Consider the following 19,367-nt stretch of genomic DNA (forward strand, 5'->3'; position numbering starts at 1 on the left):
CATTTTGAGAAGTTATCCTGAATAACTAGGGCGAATTTGTTTCCTTTTTTCGAGCGCGGCAACGGACCGATCAAGTCAAGGGTTACCGTGACCCAAGGAGCCTGAGGTCGTCGAAAATACATTTTCCCTGCAGGTTTGCGATGTTCTACCTTGTACTTTTGACAGGACAAACATTTCCGGACGTGTGACTTGACGCTTGATTGCCAACCAGGCCAGTAGTACCTTGCGGCTACCCGTGCCAAGGTTTTCCTAATACCAAGATGGCCTGCTTCAGGGCGATCGTGGTTTTCTTCCAATACCATCGGACGAAGGTTTGGTGGAACACAAAGTTTCCACTCTGTGGTAGGGTCGTAATTATTGTTACGATTTCGCGTCGACATTTTACGAAGGAGTTTGCCATCCTCAGTTAATCTGTAGTTATCGTAATTTTCTGGGTTTTTCTGAACCTTGTCAAGAATGCGGAAGTACCAGTCTTTCTGTTCTTCGTGAGATACGGACGGTTCCTCTGGGTCTTGTGTATTAATTAAACAGGTTGGGGAAATCTCTTTAATCTGAGCGACCTCTTCACTCATTTCAGTAGTGTCGATTGCAGGGAGTGCGTTGCGAGAAAGTGCGTCAGCCACTTTATTCAGGGAACCGTTCCTGTAACACACCTCAAAGTCTAGCTGTTTTTGCTCATCGATTGCGTCAAGATGCGAGTCTAAATCATTCAATCCTGACCCATATTCAGGATTTATAAGAAATTTTATCAAATGCAGTTTATTCACCATATCCATGCCCAATGCTACATCGACCGTTAAATTGGGTAAGTACACTGCTGATAAATCATATTCTGAAGAAGAAAATTCAAATGTAAAATCATATCGTTTCGTGGCGGACGTTTGGACTCCATTTGCCAACTGCAAGAGTTGACTTATTTGTTCGGGTACTATGCCGGCGTTTTGGAGATGATCTTTTACTTTTTCCCCAATTATAGTAATCATAGCTCCTGTATCTATAAGAGCCTTGAAGGTTTCACCCATAATTCTGATATTTACAAAGGGCCTATTGTCTCGCGTGCTCGAATATCCACAGCTCGCCATTGGTTCTATCGTTGGAGTTGGTTTGTCTACTTTGACTGGTGATTGTTGGACGAAGTGGGCCCCAGCGGTCCACTCGTTGCTGGGACCCTCCCGGCGTTTCCCTGCCTACATGGGCAATTAACTGTTCGCATGCCCTCCTTTTGACAATAAAAACATTTTATTATTTTGGGCTTTGGACAATCATTGAACCGGTGGCCGTTTTCACGGCAGTTCCAACAAGTGGGAACTTTATCCTTGTTCCTAGCATTAGGAACCGGCTTTTGCCAATCCTTACGAACTGGAATGTCTGGGGGTTTATTGAACCCTCCAGTGCGTGCGTTCTGGGGTCGAGGATCGTCCTCTACGTTCCTAACTCTACTTTGGAATACGTTTGTGGGAGTCTGTTTCCTAACCGGAGAAAATTTTTGTCTCTCTGGAGCGGTGACTTCGCTCACGTTTCGCTGATACCTATTTTTAGCGTAGTAAGCAGTCTCTGGTACGAGTGCTTGTGCTGGGTTCGGTGGGGGTCGGTAGAGATTTCTATCTCTAATGTAAGATTCGTATCTTTCGGCTTCCTTAATCATGTCGGCTAAGCTAGAACACGAGTCTCTTCTTAGTGTCAGCTTATATTCGGGTCGCATGTTGAGGAATAACCTATCAAGGGTTTGATCTAAGCTATAGCCACCACATCGTCGGATAAGAGTCGTCAGTGCGACAACAAAGCTGCGAAATGGTTCATTTTCGCCTTGAGTTCGCGAGCGAATTTCGTCTTCTAGATTTCTTTTGTACCCCGGGGGCAAGAATTGTACCTCAAAAGATTCTTTGAAGTCCTCAAAAGTTTGCCAGAAATCCTTATTATTTCTGTACCATAGAAGTGCGTTTCCACGCAACAGCTCAGGAAGAGCTTTCAAAATATCAGCGGGGGCTATCTCGTAGCACTGTCTTAATTCTTCTAAGCGCTCTAGAAAAGATACGGGGTTACGGTCTCCGTCGTAGTGGAGATTCCATTTTCTAGCGATGTTACAAATCGCTGCTGCGGAAAGCGGATTAGCGAAATTGGTTTCCCTTGAATACTGCAGAGGTGCGTTATTTGTTTGGTAATTATGTTGAGGGCGTGAAGTCATTTGCACATTCGGTGCTGGAAACCTACCCGTGTTAGTATTTAAATTCAACGGGTATTGGGCCTCATGACATGTCATTGGCGGAAGAGCGGCGTTGTTTGCCATGGAAATGACTGAGAGCATTCGTTTTACCGTGTCCACGCTCGCGTCAGGCGGCAGGCCAAGCATTTCTCTTACAACGACTGATTCGTCGCTGGACGCGTTTCTGTCGTCGTTACTATAACTAGTAAAGTAATTATCACCCCCACGTCCGCTTGGAGGTATAACTTCACTAAATTCCGCCCCGGCTTCTGTCGCTGGCAGAGCGGATTGTCTTAAGAATTCAACAAAGCGGCTCCTGAGAGTATCGCTGTTACCCTCAGTGTCTAGACCGTATTCGCTCATCTTCTCTTTTAATTCCTTTTTCTTAAGATAATAGACCCAACCTACTTTTCGCGTGGCTGTAAGGTCTGACAAGTCGCACCCTGATTCCATTCTTTGTTTTGGGATCGCGCCAGTACTCGTAAACGTTGTTAGGGGTTGTCCTATTGAAGGTACGGAAACAGCGGTAAGTGTTTGCGTCGTGTGCGTCAACAAGGTCGTAAGTGGACCCGTAGTCGTTTCGGGCGTACTCACGGTCGCGTGCGTTACCCCGTCGTTTTTCTCATTTGTGCCTGTCATTTTTCTCTTTATTTCAAACAATATATTATGCGATAAGTCCCTGTTCGGGCGCCATTTTGTAACCCGCTTCCGGGCGTGTTTCGTTACTTTGTCGGGTCGGGGCGTTACGCGCCCCTGATAGCCTAGCCGAGCTGGGTTATTCCGGGGGTCAATTTTGGTCGAGTTTCCCGCTTTTGTCTCCTAAAGTCGTTTTCCTGGCTCAGGCGGGAATATTTTGCCTCTTGGCTTTATTCGTGCCTCATCATTGCCAGGAAACGAGTGAATAAAAGAGGGAGGGCGAGATTTTGTTTCGAAGTTATAGCTTCGTGCGCGACTCTGTTCACAACCTCCTCGGTGGAGTGACAATTATTCATTTATTTAATTCACTACCCTAAGTCCATGCGCCACGGACCGAGCAGAATTAGTTTAGATGCGTCTTTATTATTTAAAATAATACAATGCGTTTCGGGCGAGTGGACTAGTTCAAAGCCCCGTGAGAGAGTAGGAATATGGAAAGGTGCAAACGAACATACAGAGTAGGGCGGAGAAGGATCGTTATAGAAAGAGTAACATACGAGACACACACACACACAGAGACAGGTTGAGCACACAAAGACTTATTTCAAATAGATTAAGCCTAACTAGAAACTAACTTATTCCCAGATTTTCCGGGATAGCTTAGGTCTAACTTATAAATAACTTATTTCCGGTGTGCCCGAAGTAATTAAAGCTAACTTATAAATAACTTATTTCTGGGTTTTCCGGAATAGGTTAAAGCTAACTTATAACTAACTTATTTCCGGTGTGCCCGAAGTAATAGAGAAAGAAGAAAGAAAAGTTTGTGGCAAGCAACAAACATTCATAGTCATAAAGTGACAGAGTAGGAGACTTATAGCTAAGAGCTTAAGTGCTAATTAAATCTAACTTATTTCCGGTGTGCCCGAAGTAATAGAGAAAGAAGAAAAGCTACTTAGCAAACTACAGCTAACCAAAGCAGTTAGCTGCACACACAACACATACGATATAACACACAGATCACTCAATTAGCAACAGTCCAGGAATCAAGGAAATGGTGAAGAGTGGAAATAGAAGTTGGGGCTTAACTGTCTAACGTCACGGTGAATTAAAATTCCCAAAGCCAATACGAATCCCCAAAGCCTTAGTTAAGCGTTAATAGTCAAAGGTTAAGCAAAGGTTAAGCGTTATGCTAAGATTTGAAGCAATTTCTAAGGTTAGTGTGTTAGTAGCAGTGTCGTATCATAAGTTAGGATATTTAAATGCATATTGTTCAACACATCAATAATTAGTGGAAGGCTAAATGAATAATTAATAATGAAGTGTTAAATATAGTAAAGAATAGTAAAGCAACTACCTAGAACATTAACAGTTAATAGCGGCTAAGCAACGACATAGAACATAACTACTGTGCACTGGTTCTAGTATAAAAGATAATGAATAGCTACAATGGTTAGTACAGTTCTGAAATATGTACAAGCAAATTAAAGCGTGTTAGTTAGTAAAGAAGCCAACAAAGTATTAAAATCACTCTAATAAATCCACTATTAATTAACTCTTATTCCCATAGATAAAATACCTCACAGCTGAAGTGCTGCTACAGTAATTACGAACAACATTGACTACAAACTAAACACCACACATTATATTTAGGTACCGGTAACACCGTGTTCTCACGGACCTACGCGATAAACAAAGCAAACAAAAACACACGAATATGAAAAGCCACCTTGCGTGACCGAAACCGATCGAACTCGAATAGATTTAAACAATACAAATAAAACAACACAATTAAAACCGAAAGGAATTATAACCGGGCGGATCTCGTTCTGACCGTTACTTCTTTGAACTCACGGTCTATAAATTATTATGTATCGAACGAAATTAAGATATTCCACAAATCAAAGCTGATCGTTATATATTTACAGAGTTATTTTAACAAAACAGATAACACTCTATGTTATAGTAAAACGATAAAGATATTCACCGGTTTAAATAAATCGATCTCTGTTAATAATTCAATTAAATTTAAGACGAAACTTCCCGCGGACGTTTGACTTAAATAGCGTAATTAATTAACAGGAAATAAACGATAGCGAGTGAGGTCGAGTTATCCTAGGCGCCCTAGGATATTAACAACGGCGAATGTCGTCCACTTACTTGGCGTGAGCGAGAGTGTCGGGTCGGGCGTCCGTCTTCTGCCTAATTGCTCAGGCCACTGCTCCTGCTTCCTGCTGACTGTCGACTCTCGCCGACCCCGACTCACTGTCTCTGCGAGCGCCGCGCACATCCAGCGCTGTGGCTGGGGTTCCTGCGCAGGCGCGGGCGACTGATGCGCGGCCCGGTGGTACGGCGGCGAACCACAAGATCAGCTGTTGCTGAACTTGTGTCATATGCTAATTTGTTTTGTTTACATTTTTGAACTTCGGCGAATTGGCGAGGCGATTCTGCATAGTAAGGGTTTAGTTTTATTATAAATATTGACGAATTTTATGAACCCTTACAACATATGGTAAATAACTCTTCAGTGACTGTTTGAAATTACCAAAAAAAAACATTGCTCTCATGGCGGACAAATACAAGATGGCCGTTAGCTTCCATCGACTCCCTTGGAGAACAATTCAAAACTACAAAGAACATTTCTTATCTAACAGTTTACTAGATATTTAAATTATAACTACTTTGGAGATTGAACAAGTATTTTTGGGCGATAAATAACTCTTCAGCAACTGTTCAAAATTATCAAAGATGGTCACTAGCCTCCAAGGACTCTTAATAGTGAATCTTGTTTCTATAGACTAATTTTGCATAAATTAGAAATACAAATATTTCTACATAATTTAGTTTTCAATTTGCAATTCAGTAAGTGTGTTTTAATATCCAAGTGTTATAGTGAATAAATAAAAAAAAGTGAAATTCGCATTACCTAGTTGTACGTAAAAAGGACGATGGACCCTAGGAAAACTAATAAGATCCAAATGATTATCAAGAGAATCCAAAATAAATGAATACCACCACCCCATGGTAGATCAATGATAATATGGAAATATAAGGAAATAAAAGATATTGCAAGACTGAGGGAAAATACACCCGCCGCAGCAAACCTGCAGGCTTAGCGAATTTCCATTTGCCTCATTGGATTTCCACTTAATTTTCTCCTTAGAAATATCACATTTATTCCCTATTTAAATAGAATTAGTTTAATGAGTACTTAGGTTTGCTGCAACAGGGAGGATAAAAAGTGTTTTTTATGTAAAATGTTAATAGGTACTGTAGTTTAGTAAGAAATCAATGTATTTTCCAAATTTGATCAAAATGTGTTCATAAACGAGCAAACTACAACAGTTGACTTATCTCCATAAGAATAACATGAGAATTTTAAAATTACAATATTTTTGAATTTTCTCCGTATTCATTAAGCAAATAATAACGCTTCAATATACTAAATTATTTGTTTTTTTAAGCTCTACAAAATGGTTTAGAAAGAAATTGTGAAATTTTGTGTTTTAGGGTCAAAAATTAGAAAAACCTATTTTTACCCCATAAAACCCCCCATAAACCCCCGTTCCCACACTACGATCATGCTGGTTCGCGAACTCATTTAAGTTTATCCCCCTTTACACCTTTAAACCAAATTTCATCAAAATCGGACAAAGATTACTCAAGTTATCGCGTTCACGGACACATATATATATATATATATATATATATATACATACATATATAAAAATTTGAACGAATGGTGTTTTTGGCCTCTGGGGACATCAAAATGAAAAAGCAAATCGGTCCCGGGCCTAGGTCTTACCATGCCACCTACGGTAATAGCTACTTCCCTATAGGGATATTCGCTAAAAGGGGGGAAGAGGAGAAAGAAGAGAGAGGAGGTGAATTTTTGCGGTCAAAAACCTCTTGAGGTTTCAATGACTCCTTAATAATTTACACTTGGGAATCTAGATACTTAGAAATGCTGTTTATTTCTTGCCATACACATTTTGATCTAGTTTGATGCAAGCTTATACCTGTGAAGTAGATCCAAAGTGGCGATGAAGAACTCATGTGCGTCTTGTTGTTCATAACCAGCCAAGTGTCGAGCATGTGTCCATATCAAGTGCAGTAGCCTTGACAGCACCAACGGTGGTTTACGCCCTGAGTAGAACTGTAACATACATTGGGAACTCATAATGTTTCCTAATCAAATGGTATCTGTTACAAATAATACTCAATTAGATTCATTTAAATATTTTATTCTGAAAAGCCAACAAGATAGAAACAAATACTGCCCTGACTATTCATGCCTGTTGCTTCCTTGAGTCCAACTACTTTTTGTTTCCAGTCCAGTTTATTTCTATTTCTGTCGCTGCCTTTGGATTAACAAACTAGCCCAATTCATTCTAATATAAATTATATAAATACACAAAATGATGAAAATATTACTATTTTTTTTCTTAACTTGTTCATTTATCTTAAATTCATAACAGTATCCATCTATTTATAATGATAAACGTATAAAACAGATAAAACAGACACCGTTCCTATGGAAAAAGTATCTTCATTGTACGTCCGAACCTGAAAAGCAGTGACTTGGCCTACCTCTTGAAACAAGGATGATATTTCGCAGACCAGACAGTGTCCGGGAGTGTCCTGCAGTTGGCACACGTGTCTGTCACTCAGGAAGTAGTCCCTCAGTAGCGGAGTGTGTGTCAACGCCTGCATGATGCAGTTCATGAAACATGTGTTGCCTAGGTTCAACAGGCCTCGGAGACCTGCAACACCGGAAACAAAATTCATTATTATTGAGAAAAGTACAAATGTCACAAACAATTTACAGATTATTTGGGTAGTTTTTACAGATAGTGTAACATTAATATTAATAGTGTTTTCTTTCACAAGTCATGATCAGTTTAATACTGTTTCCCATTGAAAGGTCTGTATAGCAGCCAATCTTGGATTGTGTAAAGGGTTATCAATCTAGAACCAAAGCCCAGAATTTTTCAGAAGTGCTTCTTAACGAAAAATAAGTTTTTTTCCATGACCACTACTGATTTCTAAGTAAAGTAAATTACTTTACAAGAGTTACCTAAGTTAAAGGTGACTTTCCAAGTAAAGTGGATAGCTCTTTCTTTATATTATTATATTTTTTAAATGCAACTGATGATATTGTCAAGACTTTACAATTCAATGTTTCATTGAGTAAGTTGTTTGTGTTACCTGTTCTGATATATTTTTCATTACAAAAGAATCATACTACACAGTATTAAAGAGCACAGGTCAATCTAGCAAATTTTACAAGTTTGGACCACTTTTCCAAAAGGGTTTAAGTACTTTCATATGAAATGTAAACAAAAAACAAAATTGAATTTCAAAAACAACAAAATAGAAGTAAGGTCAAGTGGGGTAAGTGTATGCTCTAAATCACATAGTACAACTTTAACCAAATATTAAAATATGCCCGTAAGTGCAATAAAAATCAAATTCGCTGCGCTTATTCTTTGGAATGTTTTGTATACGTTATGTAGTTTTTTTATTTTGTTAAAAGTGTGAATTTTGTGTTTTTGAGAATTAAAAAAAATTATGTTTGGGGTGTGTCACACTCCCCCCCCCCTGATATGGGGCATGTGTACACCCCCCCCCCCCTTATTGTAGCTTTCCACTGCATCCTTATATATAATACGTGAAGGCGATTCCTACGAAACACTACTCCTCCGTTAATAATGGAAGGATTTTTACAAACGATGTGTCAAAATAAAGTATTTTTTGTGTAGACGCCCCCTTTCACCAATTCCTGTAATAAAAATCCTCGGGCTTTACCCCACCGGCCATCAAAATTTGATTTTCTCCCATAAGATTAACATGGGGGAATTTAAATATTTAATTGGAAACATTGCCCCTACTGATTTGAGAGAATGGCTGGGCATAGAAACTTGGTAGAGGTGTCCAAAGAAAGGTCTTGGTCTGTAGATGAGTTATCAAAAATAAAACTAAGCAAAATCCCTTAGAGCTCTGCCTTAGAAGCCTTTAAAGATCCATCCACAGAGTTGTTTACATTATGGCCATGTGAATAATACTTTTTAATAAAACAGCTGTTCATTTTTTCAAATTGTATTTCAAACAACATATCTAACAAAAAAACCACTAAGTGGTAACACTTTCCCCGCCAAGTCAGCAATCCAAAAAAGATAATAAATCATTACTTTTTCCGCCAAGAAAAACAATGTAATGTATGTAAGTTTGGCAACTTGGCGGCAGACTTTTGCTTGGTTTTTTTCATTGAAGTTACGTTCGTGGATAATTTCACAAATCAACTTCTCTAATTAATTAGTCCAACTAAGTATAATAATTTTGAGGTAATCAGTAAATATAAAACCATCACTATTACGAGTTTATGAAATGTGGCACAAATAAGGTCAAATTTTGTAAAATAAGCTCTCACCTAGCAATGTACTAATGGGAGAGATACTTGCTCAATGAAACTAGTTTTATGGTATTTTTTAAAGTGATCGAGCAAAAGTCTGCCGCCAAGTTGCCAAACTTACATACATTACATTGTTTTTCTTGGCAGAAAAAGTAATGATTTATTATCTTTTTTGGATTGCTGACTTGGCGGGGAAAGTGTTACCACTTAGTGGTTTTTTTGTTAGATTTTATTTATTTTTGTAGAAAATTAACAGTTAAAATAAAAATCCTCCTTTCTCTGATATATAGACCACGGCACAACTACATCTCATTTAATTTCAATAATATTGTTTGTGTAGAACTAAATTCTACATTTTTGGTCTTATCTGCTTTAAACCGATTAAAAACTTGTTGACACACGTACCAAAATTACTATTTAACAAACCCCCTGGGCTTAAACTCAGTTTCAAATTTCATCAATGGTCATCTTGAACAACATGAAATGCGTTGGTGTTACATAAGTGTTCTGATAATTAAACCCGTACATCTAAAGACTAGTGTAAATTGAGCCCTTATTAGAGAAGTAAAAATGTAATCAAACAGATTAAGTTTGTTAGAAATAGCATAAACAAAACAAATATTGAAAAACTCATCCATCCTAAATTTACATATTTTTAATTGCTTGTTTAACATACGTAGAGTGATTTTCCCGATTGTTTTATTTGTTTTAGTGTATCAAAACATAAAACAGACCTTAGTACTAGTACTAAGTTTCAAGTTCCTAGGTTTCATATGTTTTAATAAGTAGTATTAAACTGTTAAAAATGACGAGCTGCTGTACCAGTGTACCATCGGTACACTGCATTTTTCAATTGAAAGTATCGGGGAATATCACTGCTCTAAGTAATTTTATATAGCAAGTAGTTCAAATCATTCGGTATACCTGAAAAAAATACTTTATAAAAGTTTTAAAATAATTTTCAGCTGTTCCTATGAATTTCTCTAACATTTAAATTAAATGAGATTTAATAGCAGCTGGTCCTTCTTTTGTTTTTATTTTAATCCCATGTTATTTAAATGGGCCAAAATCGTACTTTGAGGGCTTGCCAAGGGTTTATGGGTCAACGCACCGACTTGAGACCCTCAAAAGGCACATCTACACGTTAAGGGCTTTCAAACAACATAAAAACCATTAAAATTGAGCCAGTGGTTTGGGCTGTAGGTCCGTCAACATTTAAGGAGAAGAAGGAGAACACAGAAAATTTGTGAATTTTCAAACTAGTTTTTCTGGCTCAAACACAACCATTTTTTAAATTCTTTTTATAAATTTTGTTGAGAATGAGTGCCCCTATCCAGTAGATGAATAATTATTTTAATAGCTTTTGTTTCTTCGGAGCTATAGACGAGTAAAAAAGCCACTTTGTCACGTCATGTATATATACACTGCAGCAGCTGTGTACCGCTGGGAGACTTGGCGGGGCGGAACGCTGCCGCGTTCCTTAATATTTATTGGGAGTTACTGAATTCTACCAAATCAAGTATTTGAAAGGTTATTTTATGATTTTAAAATTGATTTTCCTCTTTATCATGTCATGTTTTGCAATATAGGCTAACGTTCCATTACGAAATCAGTGGAAAATCCTTTTATCACAGCAATTCTTAAATTATTTCTTATAGAAACTATCTTATATCTATTGTACGGGTTGATATCTTCCTTTTTCACCACTTTTGCCTACATTTTATCATATTATTCTACTCATATCAAATATTTATGTAGAAATATCTGCTCTTATCGTATCTAACAAAATCCAAACATAGAAACCTTGCCTAAAATGGTATCCATCTTGACAAATTATTTGCACCTGCCTATATTACGGACTTTGGCATACTGGGTTGGTAACATTATTGAAAATAACACTACATTTTGGCTGTAAAATATGGTACAAAGAGAAAATACGATTTAAGCAGCTACTGTCATGACAGAAAGGTCATATTCCTTTTAAATAAGATCACATAATCCTTTATAAGATACGTTGATTAACAATATGTAAACGTCAATATATACGTAACAGCCAATTTACAGTATTTTTGCTTTTTGGAAATGTCCCATTGCTATGTCATTTGCATTATTTGTTGCCAATGAAGCCGCCAAGACCATATGGACTAGGAGGCCCCTAACAGTTCAAGAATTAAAGCCAACTTCACTTCAAGTATTCCACTACACTTAACATTCCGTAGAGATTAGATTGACAACTATATGTTGTTGATAAGGCTGATACAACTAACTGACATCCCCCATGACAAGGAATTCCAGCTTTAACAGTAACCCCACAATCAATTTCTCAAAACTATGCTAGAGGGTTCATTCATTGGTACAGAAGTACGATATGAACTGAAGCGACGTGACGAAGGAAAAATCAAACTTACACTGTAACGGATATACCTCCCTTTGAAGTTAGAATATGTCTTTCCAAAAAATATTTTCTTTTCAAATAAAATCATATTACACTGATGAAATAACAGAAGTGTTTAGCTACAAAAGACCCACCAATACAATATTAATACTATTTAAAGGTTCTTCCAAAGGAAGAGATATCATATAACATACTAATAATAACTCCGATGACTTACGGTATGGGAAATATTTTAATCATTGAATGATCAACCAAATTTGGCAACTAACGCGATTAAAATCATTAATGTTTTTATACTTATTACTCTTTAAACAATGCTAAATGCTCAAAATATGTATTTTCACCCAATTTATCGCAGTTGGATGAATTAACGTAAGCCTTGAAAGTAACCGTCGATTTCGACGGGTTTCACCTAGTATTACTTGATGTTGGGACTACTATAGAGGGGAACATTACCTTTCTTTTGATTTTTTATCTATCAAAATATCTCAATCGGTTCAGGAGTTATAAACTTTTTTGTAAACCTCCGCAAGGGAAAACAAAAACTCCAGCTTTATTAGAAATTCTAAAGAGAAATTAAAACCTTATGATTCCACAATTCCATTGAATTAACAATTGCTAAGTCTCAAAGAGCAGAAAATGACCTTTATTTTGGGGTTTTAATCATTTAAATATCTTAAACTAGTAGTTAAGAGTTTCTTCGTAAACCTCCGCTCGATGATGTAGCTTAAAACCTTAATATTTTTTAATGTATTTGACATTAGCCCTAAATTTTCCTATATTAAACCTTAAAAAGCTAAATTTACAAAGTGCAAGTTTTTTCTTGTACAAGCAAGAGATAACCAAGTTTTCTTTATTTTTAGATACCGGTAATTTATTAGTTATTGACGTGTACACTTGCCCCATGGGAAAAAGTACACTTGCCCCGAATAAGTTTTCACACAGGGTAAGTGTACGTCCTCCCCTCCTAACTCCCCAAAATTGACTTTTAGGGCTATAAAAAGGTTATTTTTGAATTGTCAGTGTTGAATTGTTTTCCGAGCGGCACTTGTGTTTTGAGTAAAAACGTAAGAGGTTCTTAAACACGTCTAAACTCATAGTAATCATAGCAAGAGAATTTTTTAGTGATTATAATTTTAAAGATCATAGTTTGAAATAACAATGGCTAAGTTTTCAAATTTTTGTATAAATAAACAAATGTATTATTAGCTGGAAGTCCGCTTTCTCCGGGCGCACAATTACCCCACTTGACCTTACGTGAAGCAGTCCCAAATTCTATGAAAGATTAAAGGAAAGTACCATTGTCTGGACATATCATATTTTATTGACTTTATGTATTTTTAATTTATTAAAACTAACTGTTACAACTTAAACAGATATCAAAAATTATAAAAAATTAGTAGTTTGTTAGTTGATGGTTTGATGTACAGCTCACCTAATGTAGAGTCTTTCAGTATAGTCAGCACACGAGGGTTTCCTTGCATTAGCTGAACCTCACGTGGAGTGGGTGACCATGTGGAATACACTGAGGACATACCCAGACTGACGGCTGCCATTGTCACGTTAGCCTCGGCAACCTCTGCCAGCACCGAGTCGTAAATGTAGTCGCCACATTGGAAGCAGAGGACATTACCGTATGCAAGGTCCACCGCTGAAATATATTTCATTGATATGTATATTGATTTACAAACTCTAATCTCATAAGTATTAAACCTTTGAGAATAGAAAGAGAACTAGGAAGATAACTTTTCACAACTAGGAAGAAAATTTGAGTGCCAATAAATATCAACACACCCATAGCCTACTAATATATTCTACTCCTAGGTAGGTTCAGCAAGCTGTGGCTTTTCATGCTAACAGGATCGGGCAAATAATTAAAGAACTAGTTTTATGGTAAAAAGCTCGCAATTTTTACTACTATGGCCATATTGGTCTGAATGACAAACTCATTCTTCTGTTGGTATAAATGTATGAACCAAGTTAGATTGAAGCAGGAAGTATTAACAAGAGTATATTGTGACTCTTTGCAATCAATTAAGGATGTAACATAAAGCACAAGGGTCTAGGTTTAAAAGATTTGTGAGGATAGCAGGCTTGCCTGAATAAGAAAGTCTAACTTGGCACAACAAACTCAAAACTTTAGGCCCTACACTATAAACTAAACAACTAAACATTAGAATATTTCACTGTGACTGATAGAATAGATAGGAGGGAATGTGTTGAAGATTGGTATGTGTTGAAGATTATACTATGGACCTAATAGTAGCCAGGAAGGTTGTTTGCAACAGATAACTCTTATTAGTTCTTATCATCCCTTGCATTGTAAATCCACACTCAGTTCAATTTCTTGTGAATATCATGATTTTTTTTAACTGCTTGGTTTGTACCCCCATCCCCAAGTTAAAGTTGTGGCCAGTTTTATCCCCAAGTTAAAGTTGTGGCCAGTTTTTTTATCAAAATCGTCGTGGTTTATGTGAGCCACTGACAGATTGTGCTGATCTAAATTACTAATTTCTGTTAAGTACATCACATTTTTTACCAAGTCAAGCCAATGGAATTGTGAGCTAAAGCAACTGTTATGACCCATCAACTTTGTCAGTAACAAAAAATAGGGTATAAAATAGAATTTTATAAACTAGTGCATTCTGTGACTGGCTCACACAACTATGTTCTTTTTTAATGAAAAAAAGGGGACAGCTGGTCCATATAGATGGATGTCTACCCTATCAGTTAAAAGCCTATGAGAAGATAACAGATAGTGAGTTAAGTTATTTTACCTAACCCGCCATGTTAAACTTCCCTATCCCAAGCGTGATGTATGCAACTTCCTTACTTCTCGAGTGATGTAAAGTATCAAAAACTCACTCGGTGATGTAAAGAAACCCATTTAAATAACATTGAGTGCTTAACTTAAAAAATATACCTCTATGGAGCCAACGACGTTCAACGCTAGAAATCAGCTGTGCGCTTGAATGTTATTGTTATGCTTTAAAGTATTTTCCTAACCTAGCTTTTGTTTGTAAAAGAACAATACTGTTAGAAGATGAGTGAAATGGATAATGGAAAATATTGTACATAAACCCATGTATATTGTCGGGTCAGGTAAAATCTTGTACGTTACACGTTACGCAAGAGCGTGTTTACATCATTTAGGTGAATTATGCAACTCGCTTCCGCTCGTTGCACAACATTCACTTGCGTGATGTAAAAACGCTCTTACTACACTTGTAATGTAAATAGCTATAAATATATTGAAATTATTTACAGAAATTTTGTATAACCAGTAACAAAGTCAAGTTGTCTGGTTAAAAGGTGTCCGGATAAGAGGAAGTCTACTGTAGTTGTGTGAGCCAGTCACAAAATGCACTAGAGTCTAGATTTCCATTTACAGTAGACCCCATCTTAACCGACCTCGTATTAACCGGATTTTCTGCCTTCAATCGTAAAATAATACAGTTTGTTTTAACCGACCTTGCTTTGAGAGCAGTTCGGTTTAACCGCCGCTTTCTAACGGTTCACTTCTGAAAACAAATATTTATTTCAAGATGGTTTAAGAACATTTCAGCCAATATTCCAGAGAGGGGGGAGCCCATAGCTAGCCCATCTTTCTGCATGTAGAATTCATTTTGAAATCGGAAATAATTTTGCTTGAGGATAGTGGTTGAAAATAAATATTTGTTTTCAGGAGTGAACCGGCTCAGAAATAAAATCCTGTTTTATTACAGCTATGTGGATGATACCATAGTTTTATTTAACGGTAATGACAGGCAATTATGTATGCTTAACACATATTTATGTAGCATGCATAAAAACATCAGCTTTACATTAGAGAAGGAGGAAAACAGTAGATTAAATTTTCTGGACCTCACCATAACAAAAAACAATGGTACCTTACAATTTAAAATATACTGAAAACCTACTTACACCGACCAAACAATCCATGCTGAATCACACCATCCTCACACACAAAAATTAGCAGCATACAATAGTTTTGTCCACAGGTTATTAACAGTCCCCATGAATCAGAGTGACTATGAAGATTAAGTTAACATATTAAAATATATAGCCATCTCTAATGGGTACAGAAGCTCAATTATTGATAATCTGATTTACAAACATAGAAATAAAAACTCGAATGGAAACTAAACAAAAGCTCACAAAACATTCTTATCAGCTAAATATGGTTATTTTCTAAGCAATAAATTTAAGAACCTTTTAGCCAAAGATAATATCACAGTTTCGTTCAGGACTACTAACAGTCTTGGAACTTTATTGGAAGAGCGACCCCTGACTTCAACTCCAGAATATGAGAAAACTGGAGTTTACCGTCTTTCATGTACTGATTGTGAAAAGTACTATATCGGTCAGACTTCTCGCTCCTTTAAAAAGAGATTCAAGGAACATTTGCCCAAGAAAACCATGACCCAGACATCTGCTTTTGCTGACCACCTCGTTTCAAATAACCATAATTATTCAGATATACACAGAAATATGCATATTTTACACTCTTCAAAAGACAGATCTCAGACAAGCACATTAGAAGAATTTGAAATATATAAAGCTGTAAAATCGGATCATCAAAACGTCCTGAACGACAAGCTGTCATTTTCATCTAATTATATTTATGACACTACAATCAAGGTATTGAAGGGTATGGATGTAGGGGGTGGGTAGACCTCAATGAAACAGCTGATAAGGATTGGACGACAGGATTCCACTGACCACCGGTAGTCTAGACTATACCTTCGCCGGGGATGAGTCGTCGCAATAATTTCGGCCGTGGCTTCAGTGTTAAATGTCCGTGTTTTGTGTTTGTGACTATGTGTGCATGTTTTTTACGCCTTTTGACGACCTTCGCAAGAAGAGAAAAAATGTTTTGACATCCTGATCGGCCTGATGAAGATCCCTATTGTGGATTGAAACCGGTTGCCGTGAGCAACATTTGGATAACTTTTATGCAGGTATTTAAACCACTTTATTGAAATATTGGTTATCCGGAGGCTAAATCACGACGACCTTTTGAGTTATCCGACCTAGTAGTCCGGTTGCCAAACCCTATATTTTTGGCTAACCCAAAGATTTTGGATTAAGTTTTTTTTATTAATGGATAATTACTAGGACATGTACAGCTTCAAGAAAATCCATGATGACACCCTGTCACCTTTGGGCAATTCGAGATTTGGCCGCCATCTTGAATTTTTCCAAATATTTTTGTATTATTTATATATATGTAATATAGGGTTGTTGTATATCATTTTATATGTTTTTATATACGCTGAGTTCAATGGGAGCACTAAAAAGTATCTAGAAATAGTAATTTCTTAAAAACCGCCGCCATCTTGAATTTTTCAAAATATTTTTGGATTATTTTTATATTTGTATTATAGGGTTGTTGTATATCATTGTATATGTTTTTATGGACGCTGAGTTCAATGGAAGCACTAAACAGTATCTAGAAATAGTCATTTCTTAAAAACGACCGCCATCTTAAATTTTTCCAAATGTTTTAGAATTATTTTTATATTTGTAATATAGGGTTGTTGTATATAATTTTATATGTTTTTAAGTACACTGAGTTCAATGGAAGCACTAAAAAGTATCTAGATATAATCTTTTCTTAGAAACCGCCGCCATTTTGAATATATATTACCTATGTTAACGTGCATGACGCAGTGAGCATTGGTGCTCAGCAATTAAAAATATTTCAAGACGGTTGGCCAGCAAGTTTCCATTTGCCAGTGAAAATAATAGTTGTGCTTGGGTCTACATCAAAGAAACACGTAAACATTGGCAGTGTTAAGGTTTTTGATACAGGTATAATTTACTCCCGAGTTATAGGACTTCAGGCAAGCTCAAGACAAGTAGATGTAAGTCACGTTCTGTCTCACGAACTGTCACCTTTGCCCACGTCAATGTTTACAGATTCTGGAGAAATGAGGATCTGCAAAGCTAAATCTACTCTAAAGAAACTTCTCCAGATTTCTTCCTCGACAAGTAAGACGTGCATTGAAAACACACTTATTGTGATCGATGGATCTGCACTTCTATGGTGTGTGCAGTGGCCAGAAAAGGGAAGTGTACAGGACTTAATTAGTTCATTTAAAAATCCCTAAGCAAACATTTGCAGCACGGAAATGTGAACCTGATTTTTGATCGGTACAGGCAATATAAATAGTACCAAGGATGATCCGGTAGATCTACAGGAGTGACAAGAGTTAATGCACTAACATATACAACATCTCTGCCTCCACGTAAGGATATTTTGGGCTCAAATGAAAACAAAAAAAGATTAATTGAACTGATTTGCAGTAGTATTATTAGAGACGAATCTTTCAACAGTGACAATACTACCAAACATAGGCTTATTGTAACAGGTCTTCAAGAAGAACCCTACCAGATTTATCACGGAGAACTACAACTAAGGCACGATCTTCGAAATTCTCACGAAGAAGCTGATACGATTATTGTACAACAAGCTATATTAGCTGCTAATAATGAAGACAAGCAGATCGTTGTTGTATCAGATGACACAGACTTTTTTATTCTCCTCCTTTACTTCTACAATCTTATTACCATTTCAGCAACTATTCTGATGGAATCACCTGTCCAGGGTCGCTCAAGAATTGACATTGGAGCATCTTTCGTCAAACAGAACAAAATAGTACCTGATTTGCTTGCAGCTCATGCTATCACTGGATGTGATACAAGTGCAATGTGCTATGGAATCGGGAAGATTAAAGCCAATAAGGTTTTGAAAAGTGGACACTACTTTATCATTGGTTGGAGATATGCATGCTGATTTTTGTGACATAAAGCTGCAAGCATCGAGGTTTATGTCTGCATGTTACGGTGTATCTAATTGTTACACAACTTCTAAGGCTCGTGTCAAACTGTGGGCTGACAAAGTTCGAAGTGCAACAACTCAACTGCCAAAACTGTGCACACTACCACTAACAAATTCAGCGTTTGAAGAAAAACTTAAGAGAGCACACCTTCAAACCTGTATTTGGAGGCATTCAATGGACTCTGACCCACCAGATTTAGATCCACTGCTTCACGGTTTTTACAAGGATGAAAACTCAAGATGCCTCCTACCCACAACTATCCCGGAAAATATTTTAGTTGCTCCACCGGAAATTTTGAAGTTGGTTAAGTGCTCTTGCAGAAACGTATTGCCATGCAACAGCAATCGGTGTAGTTGCAATAGTGCCAGCCTACCATGCACCATGTTCTGTACATGCTCAAACAGTTCCTGTTCCAATGATTTGACACGTGTTGCCGAATTAGAAGTAGACTGGGAAGAAGACACCCTGTTGAAGAACCAGTGGCAGACTGATCTCTGTTTGGACAATGTTTGTTTGTTCTTAGTCATAAATGTTTTTTTTTTATACCAATATGTAATTAATATCAGAATTTCACCTATTACATTGTTTACTTTAGATATTCACTTTTTTGTACGATAAAAAATGGCGTTGTTTAAAAATAATTATTCACAACACAACACCTATATATTACAAAATACCAATTATATTTAGTTTTGTTTTTATATTATTCTTTTTTATATGGTAAGGACTTCTAAGAAATGCATATTTCTAGATACTTTTTAGTGCTTCCATTGAACTCAGCGTACATAAAAACATATAAAATGATATACAACAAACCTATAATACAAACATAAAAATAATCCTAAAATATTTGGAAAAATTCAAAATGGCGGTGGTTTC

At 36.8% G+C, this 19,367-nt stretch overlaps 1 protein-coding gene across 1 annotated transcript in view; it reads right to left on the minus strand.

The window, feature by feature from the left end:
• Positions 1-19,367, minus strand: part of LOC128999764 (ubiquitin carboxyl-terminal hydrolase 22-like) — a 53,831-nt gene that overhangs the window by 28,738 nt on the left and 5,726 nt on the right. Inside the window, exons 3-5 of the mRNA XM_054426429.1 lie at positions 13,079-13,294; positions 7,427-7,599; positions 6,856-6,992 (exon numbers count right to left, since the gene is read on the minus strand). Of these exons, the coding sequence (XP_054282404.1) occupies positions 6,856-6,992; positions 7,427-7,599; positions 13,079-13,294 (526 nt within the window). The remainder of the gene's footprint in view (positions 1-6,855; positions 6,993-7,426; positions 7,600-13,078; positions 13,295-19,367) is intronic.

Source organism: Macrosteles quadrilineatus, unplaced genomic scaffold (assembly GCF_028750875.1).
Source record: "Macrosteles quadrilineatus isolate MER2022 unplaced genomic scaffold, UCM_ALF_1.0 Scaffold_8__2_contigs__length_117827958, whole genome shotgun sequence".
In the NCBI taxonomy this organism is placed as follows: Eukaryota; Metazoa; Arthropoda; class Insecta; order Hemiptera; family Cicadellidae; genus Macrosteles; species Macrosteles quadrilineatus.